At 67.6% G+C, this 6,872-nt stretch overlaps 4 protein-coding genes across 4 annotated transcripts in view; 2 read left to right on the forward strand and 2 right to left on the reverse strand.

Moving 5' to 3' along the window:
- Positions 1-1,561, reverse strand: H696_04992 (hypothetical protein). The gene is made up of 4 exons (XM_009498861.1): positions 1,398-1,561; positions 1,122-1,237; positions 474-1,028; positions 1-297 (listed from the first exon to the last, which is right to left on the reverse strand). The coding sequence occupies exons 1-4, from the start codon at positions 1,455-1,457 to the stop codon at positions 75-77; spliced, it is 954 nt and encodes a 317-aa protein (XP_009497136.1). The 5' UTR covers positions 1,458-1,561; the 3' UTR covers positions 1-74.
- A 441-nt stretch (positions 1,562-2,002) lies between these two features.
- On the forward strand, positions 2,003-3,292 carry H696_04993 (hypothetical protein; the record flags this gene model as incomplete). The annotated part of the gene is made up of 1 exon (XM_009498862.1): positions 2,003-3,292. The coding sequence occupies one exon, from the start codon at positions 2,003-2,005 to the stop codon at positions 3,290-3,292; it is 1,290 nt and encodes a 429-aa protein (XP_009497137.1).
- Positions 3,131-5,461, reverse strand: H696_04994 (hypothetical protein). Its single transcript, XM_009498863.1, has 4 exons — positions 4,621-5,461; positions 4,174-4,525; positions 3,977-4,076; positions 3,131-3,825 (listed from the first exon to the last, which is right to left on the reverse strand). Exons 1-4 carry the CDS (start codon positions 5,341-5,343, stop codon positions 3,354-3,356), a joined length of 1,647 nt encoding a protein of 548 aa, XP_009497138.1. The 5' UTR covers positions 5,344-5,461; the 3' UTR covers positions 3,131-3,353.
- A 367-nt stretch (positions 5,462-5,828) lies between these two features.
- Positions 5,829-6,872, forward strand: part of H696_04995 (hypothetical protein) — a 1,958-nt gene continuing 914 nt past the window's right edge. The window contains exons 1-3 of the mRNA XM_009498864.1: positions 5,829-6,262; positions 6,362-6,462; positions 6,665-6,791. Of these exons, the coding sequence (XP_009497139.1) occupies positions 5,899-6,262; positions 6,362-6,462; positions 6,665-6,791 (592 nt within the window). The 5' untranslated portion in view covers positions 5,829-5,898. The remainder of the gene's footprint in view (positions 6,263-6,361; positions 6,463-6,664; positions 6,792-6,872) is intronic.

Consider the following 6,872-nt stretch of genomic DNA (forward strand, 5'->3'; position numbering starts at 1 on the left):
GGGGGGGGGCAGTGCTAGGGGCAGACACCCGGCTGGAGGCGCAGCCTGCGGCCTCCCGGGCGGGCCATCCTCCACTAATTGAATGCCGGGTTGACCTTCTTGACGATGAGGGCATCAGCATCGGCCGAAGCGGCGAAGGATGTGCCGCCGGTCTTCAGGGGAATGACATCACGCGCGAGGTCCATCTTTGGCGCGCCAGCCGGGGCGAAGGGATCAAGGCGGTCCTTGGCAATGGCCTGGTCCAGGGCTGCCCGCGAAACAATGTAGCCCGATTGCCGGAGGACAACCACCGACGTCCTAAGCCGGGAAGACGGAGCAGCCCGAGAAAGAGCGAGGGAGAGAGAGAGAGAGAGAGGGGGGGGGGGGATGTGAGAAAGGGAGTGGACAGGACGCGAGGGGCAGAAGAAAGGGCAGAGCGGCCGGGGAGCCCGGCATCCTGATCAAGCCCCGCGCCACATGGGGAGAGGGCGTACACATCTGTCAGGGTCTCATGGGTGACCGGGCACATCCAGGGGGTGTCGCCCCGGGCGCAGTCCGGGTCGGACACCGGCGTAAAGACCACCCGGATCAGGTCTTTCATGCGCAGAGGGCGCCCAGAGATCGGGCACGAGGGGGACTTGGGAATGGGTGCCTGCTGCAGGCGCGCGTCCTCCTCGTCGGAGTCCAGCTCCGGGGCATTCTCGGGGATCCAGAAACTCGACCGGACGTCCGACCGGTCGCTCGTATCGGCAGCCGACTCGAGGGAGCTGTCGGTGCTGTGAGCCGCCGGAACGTCCAGCCCGGTGGCGGAGGACACGGCGATCGCCTTCTTCGGGTCCGGGCCGGTGCTGCTGGCCGAAATGACACCCGAGTCGAGGGCCTCAAATTGCCGGACGCGCTTGGCCCGATCGCGGACCTGCTCGCGCTGGCGCCGGTCGGCCTGGCGCTTGCGTGCTTGGGCCTGCTCATCGCGCGCGGCGACCAGCTGCTGGCGCTGGACCAGCAGGTTCTCCAAAATCGCCTCATAATCGTAGAGGTACCCATCGGGACTGGCGAGGCAGCACCATGAGGGCACACCACAGCATGGAGTGAGTCCGCTTGCATGGGGGGGGGGGGACGGTGGGCGGCACACGGTGACGTACGTGATGACCGGGCGCGAGGGGCGCTGTTGGGTAATCCAACAGTGGTCCCAGCGGTGCTGCGAGTCCCCGGACAGGCGCAGACGCTGTGTTCCCCATTTGGACTCCCGGGAGTCCAGCTGGCCGGGGGAGGGAGGTCGGGTTAGCATGCATGGAGGCGGGGGCATGGCTGCGCCGTGGAGCGACAGGGCCGCACCGAAGGGTGGCGAAGAAGGGAGAGAGGGAAAGGAGAGAAGGCGAGGGGAAGCAAAGAAAGGATGGCCGACGGGATTGGCGAACCTGGCGCTCCCGGGTGGAGTAACAGTGACGAGTGGTCGAGTTCTTGCCCTTGCGGCCCATCTCGAGAGAGGAAGAGCGGGAGGAGGGGGGGGAGGGAGCCTGCGAGAGAAGCGAGGCTCGAGGGAGAGAGGCTCGAGGGAGAGGGTGCGGCGGGCGGAGGGGTGAGGTCGGCTGAGGGGGGGGGGACTTTGCCTGGTGCACGACCCGCCACCGGACGCCAGGCTGGATGCCGATGAGGATCTGTCCAGCGGCCGCCGGCGACCCGGTCGGGCGATGGCGTTCTCTGACAAGAAAAAAAACACGGATCGCCATACTTCCCGGCATTCTGGAGGAGCACTCGGGCGTGAGAGCCAGCTGCCACCGCACCGCTCGTCTCTTGGCCTTCATCAGCCACCCGTGCTGGCAGCCGGGGTGCGTCCACCCGCCTGAGCAATGTCTCCCTGCCGCCCTGCCCCGAGCGGCTCCCGCCTCCCCTCCCTTCGCCTCCCGCTGGTGCCCTCCACACATTTCGCTTCTTTCTGCTGGGTGCCTCTTGTTCATCCTCCCCCTCCCCCGGTGTGCCCTCCCCCCTCTCTCCCTCTCTCCCTGCCATTGCCGGCCCAACAATGTCTTCTGAGTCCGAGCAGGCACCCACTGCCTCCAGCTCGGGACCCGCATCGCCGGGTGCGGACATGCCTGCGGCCGACCCGCCCGCCTCCGGTGCCGAGCCACCGGCCGCGGAGGATGCAGCACAGCCGCCTGCCTCGGGGTCCCCGCTCGGGGCGGCTGTCGCCTCTTACCCGCCGCCGCCGCCAATCCCGGCCAGTCGCCTGCCGGCCTTCGCCTGTCCCGAGTCGGTGCCCTCGAGCTTCCTGGACCTGGTGGCCCTGCCAGAACGATCTGAAGACACCGGCGCCATTGCCGAACGCCGGGCCCAATCGGTGGCGGCCATGTCGCGCAAGATCGCCGAGCCCTGGAACCCCGGCTGGGTGTATGCCAAGCTTCTGTCAAGCCGGCGAGCCTTTCACAATCCCAGCATCCACGAGCGGGTGCAGGAGTCCTTCGACCTGGGTCAGTACGGCACGAACGATGCCTTCCTGGCGGATTCCTGTGTTTTGAGGATGCCACCGGTCGCCGAGTACCCGGTGGACCTTGTCATCACGGCCGAGGGGGCCAGTCAGGCCGCGGCCGCTGGAGGCCTGACGGACTCGGCTTCCGGCAGCCCGATCCTCGGGACCGGGTACACCTTCTTCGGGGCCTCGCGCATTGATGATGGCTGTCGCCGGTCGGCCTTGAGCACGCGGATCTCGATGTGCACCACGCTGGCCTCGCGCATCCAGGCATTCCGGGAACTGGCGCACCAGGCGTCGGTGCGGTCCCTGTCGCAGGCCAACACGCCGGTCTCGCGGGCCGTGGTGACTTCCATGCAGGGGGGTCTGGCCCCGGCGAACTTTGTGCCCGAGACGCCGAGCAACGCCTCGGCCACCGCCGGTCGCCTGAACAGCACATTGCAAGCGGCCGGCCCGACGGCAGGGTCCTCGCGGCCAAGCCCCAACCCGGCGATCGCGATTGGCGCTCGAGCGGCCGCGGCCATTGCTGCCCGGGACGACCCGCGCGGTGGGGCCGGCCCGCGCCACGGGTCCTCCTATCATCCGGCTGGCTTGGATCGGCGACACCGCGGTGAGGGGGAGCGCGACCGCGACCGCGACCGCGACCGCGACCGCGACCGTGATCGCAACCGTGACCGTGACCGTGACCGTGACTGGGACCGCGATCGCGGTCGGGACTTCGAGCGTGATCGCGATCGCGGACGCGACCGCGATCGTTATCGTCCGCCGAGTCGCGACGACCGCGGCCGTAGCAGCAGCAGTAGCAGCACCGGTGGCGGCGGTGGACATCACCGTAGCCGTTGGTAGGGTGCAATACACTCTTCAAACATTTCCATCGATCAGCCCCTCCCCCGACATGGTCTATTACCTAGGGGCCCGCCTTGTCGGCGGGCCAGTGCAGGAGAAAGTCGTCCTGGACGCTGGCATCATCCGGCTCGCGCCGAGCGTAGAGACGAACAGAGGAGAGCAAATCACGGGGAGGCGGGACGGTGGCAGGCGAGCTTGGGAGTCTGGCGCCACCGTTGCCGAGCCATTCGAGGAAGGGGCCGGAAAGCAGGGCACGGCGCCTGTCGGCATACCAGGCGGAAAGGCGTTTGGCATCGGCATACCGAATGCCAGGGGCCGTCCGGGTGGGGGGCATTTTGGCGGCCATGCCAGCCGCCTGGCCGACGGTTGGTGGCACATGCATGAGGCCCTCGGCAGGCGAGACCGGGGCTAGCCACAGTGTGCGCAATGGCCGGAAAAGGTCTCGCCCGGCCGCCGGAAGGGCAGACTCCATGCTGGGATGGGAGAGAATGACCGCGCCCAGGGCGAAGAGAGACACCTTGGACAGGGAGCATCTTTGGGAGGCGCCGGACAAGGGGCATGTGTGAGCGCAGGTGCGTGCATGGGGGGGGGGCGTCGGTGTGGGGGAATGTGCGGGCAACAGTGGTGACATGGCCATCAGCCGGGCGATCGGGGGAGGGGGGGGGGGGGGAGGGAAGGAGATACCGGAGCTTGGAGGCCGGGTGCTTCTTGAGCGAGGCACCAAGATTGACGCCCTGTGCGATGGCGCAGACGACTGATGGTTCGTGGGAATTCCAGCCGATGGCTGTGCATCGGGGACGTCAAGGAAGGTCGTCACACCGGGGCCGGGGTCAGACACGAGAAAGGCAGGGGCACATGTGCTCGGGGGTGGGGGGCCATACCGGCTTCGCTCTTGCGCACGGTCGTCCCGGGCTGAGAGGCCCGTGTGACGGCCGCCAGCGAGTGCTCGAAGATCATCGGGGCAGGATGGACGGTCGGATGGGAGCCGGCGCGAAGGGCGCCTACGCGTCCGATGAGAGCTCGATTGGCCGCGGCATCGTCGAAGATTTCGCCAATGTGAATGCTGGCGATGGGAACTGGGCGCTCAAGGACCGCCGCCAGCAGGGCCCCTTGAGGCCCGAGCGCGACCCACTTGGCCACCTTGTCCGAGCAAGACATGGTGTGTGTCGGGGGGCCGCGACCGGGCTTCGTGCGCAGAATGCCCGGCTGCAGAACATGGACGCCCTCGCCAAACTGCGCGCGAGCACATGGGCGAAAGTTAGGCACCTTGCAAAGGGGGACATGCAACTGCAGGGGCAGGGGGCGGCAGGGGATCGGGAAAGGCGCACCTGATCCTGGTCCCCGGCGCCAGGGAGAGCCTTGGAGCCGGTTTTGTTGGTCTGGCCGCCGGGATCAGCGGGCTGGGCCGGGTCCCGCGCGCCAGAGGCCTCGGGCTCCAGACGCCGGCGTTTGTTGGCCGGGGCGGGTTCCGGCCCATCCGAGCGCCGGTCTGTGAAGTGGATCAAATCCGAGTCGATGGCCAGCTGCTCCGCCCCCTGGGCCATGGGGAAAACACAGCAATCCCCGCAGGGTGCCTGGCTGACGTAGAAATGCAGGCGGTAGCGCGCATTCCAGCGGAAGGGGGACACCTGGGCATCGGGCTTCAACGCGCGCAAGAGGATTGGCTGGTCGAAGGGCGCGGGGGTGTCGGGCGCCTGGGGATTCGGCGCCCCAAGTGCATGGCAGAGTTCCAGCAGGAGAAAGCGCACCAGCGACCGACGAGCCATCACCTCCGCATGCATGTCCAGCACCAGGTCCCCCGGGGCCAGAGACGAGGTGCCAAGACCCGGCGGGCCATCCGGCAGCAAGTGCCGGGGCAGCGCCCGCGTTCCAGACCCAAGAGCAATCACTCGCATGGCCGGGACCTTGGCCTTGATGGCCGTGTCTTCCAGCACAAAGCCCGCGAGGACGGTCCACTGGTCGGCGGCCGGCCGGCCCTTGCGCGGGAGCCGGTCGAACGCCTCGACACAAAGGCGAGACACCTGGTCGGAGAGGCCCGCGTCTTCGGACATCCTTGCCGGGGAGGGATGGCCAGGGGCAGAGGAGGAGCGACAGGGACACGGAGAGGGAGAGAGGAGAAGCCAAAGAAAGGGGGGGGGGGGGAAGAGTCGACAAGGAGGAGCAGCAGCAGCAGCGAGTGAGGCAGATGAGCCTTTCGCTGGAGGTGACACACCAGCTTCTGTGTGTGTGTGTGTGTGCGCGCGCGCGCGAGAGAGTGTGTGTGTGTGTGTGTGTGTGTGCGTGTGTGTGTGCATGCACGAGGGACGCGAGGTGCGTACGCAGGCGGGCGAGCCTGGTGCCACGCGCGGCGGGCGATCTCGATCGCACCGGGGCCAACCAGGGCCAGGCCGACGAGACCCCACGAGATGCCAACCCAACCAGCGCGGCGCAGTCAGCCCGTCTTGCCAGATCTCGCGGTCGGACGGATCGGGCCGTCTTTTCGAGGGAGCATCTGCCAGGTGTGAGGGGCCCCCCCCCCCGAGGCATATGCACACACCTCCGGCCCCTTGTCTCTGTGTTTCTCCCGTGCACTTGCCCTTTCCCCTCCTTTCCCCCTTGACTTGAGCATGTTCCGGCTGCTTCCCTTCCGTTCGCCCATGGGCGCGTCGCTGCGGCAGGCACCGAGGCGTCTGCATTCTGGCTGCTCGGGCGGCAGCGAGGCGCAAAGCAGCCGCGCCGAGGCTCTGAAGGCGCACCAGGCGGCGCGCATGGCCCGAGGCCTTCCCCGGCGTCAGGGCCTGCCGGGCGTGCGGCACATCATCACCGTGGCCTCCGGCAAGGGGGGCGTCGGCAAGTCCACCGTGTCCACCAACCTGGCGGCCGCCCTCCACCACCACTCCGGCCTGCGAGTTGGCCTGCTGGATGCCGATGTCTTCGGGCCAAGCATCCCTCGCATGGTCAACTCCGAGGGCATGGAGGCGCTGGTCGACGGTATGTCATGGCCTTCGGCCCGGCTGTGGGTGCTGCTCCTTTGCTGACCTTGTGACTCCCGGCCATGGACGTGGCTGTGCCGCCCCATCGTGCGGGCAGAATCGAACAAACTCATTCCGGTGCAAAACTACGGTCTTCAGACCATGTCCATGGGCTATTTGGTCGGGCCGGACTCGGCTGTTGTCTGGCGCGGCTTGATGGTTCGTCCCCGGCAGCAGTCCCCCCCCCCCTCCTCCCCTCCCTGGAAGCCATACGCTGCTCTTCTGCTTCTTTTTTCTTTCCCTGTCTCAAGGCATTTCCAACTCGACACGACTAACTCCATCCGGCCTGTGCCCGGCGCCGGCGGCGCGCGGGGCGGCGGGGCACGCACACGCACACGCACACATTGGTGCATACACACAGGTTATGAAGGCCATGGAGCAGCTCACCAAGCAGGTTGCCTGGAAGGACCTGGACGTCCTCATTGTCGACACCCCGCCTGGAACCGGCGACACGCACCTGAGCCTCTTCCAGACTCTGCCCATCAGTGGTACCAAGACTGCCGATCAGTGCCCGATATCATGGCCCGCTTTGGGCGCCGCCGGGTCTGATGCTAACCTCACGACCCTGG

The sequence above is a fragment of the Fonticula alba genome (genome assembly GCF_000388065.1).
Source record: "Fonticula alba strain ATCC 38817 unplaced genomic scaffold supercont2.8, whole genome shotgun sequence".
NCBI lineage: Eukaryota > Rotosphaerida > Fonticulaceae > Fonticula > Fonticula alba.

Excerpts from the sequence above, each read along its gene's own strand:
- H696_04992 (XM_009498861.1), bottom strand. The coding sequence starts at position 1,457 with ATGGGCCGCAAGGGCAAGAACTCGACCACTCGTCACTGTTACTCCACC. Across the intron at positions 1,238-1,397 it reads ACTCCACCCGGGAGCGCCAG|CTGGACTCCCGGGAGTCCAA; the intron begins GTTCGCCAATCC and ends TCCCCCGGCCAG. Across the intron at positions 1,029-1,121 it reads CCCTCGCGCCCGGTCATCAC|TCCCGATGGGTACCTCTACG; the intron begins GTACGTCACCGT and ends CTGCCTCGCCAG.
- H696_04994 (XM_009498863.1), bottom strand. The coding sequence starts at position 5,343 with ATGTCCGAAGACGCGGGCCTCTCCGACCAGGTGTCTCGCCTTTGTGTC. Across the intron at positions 4,526-4,620 it reads GCGCCGGGGACCAGGATCAG|TTTGGCGAGGGCGTCCATGT; the intron begins GTGCGCCTTTCC and ends GCTCGCGCGCAG. Across the intron at positions 4,077-4,173 it reads CGTGCGCAAGAGCGAAGCCG|CCATCGGCTGGAATTCCCAC; the intron begins GTATGGCCCCCC and ends CCCGATGCACAG.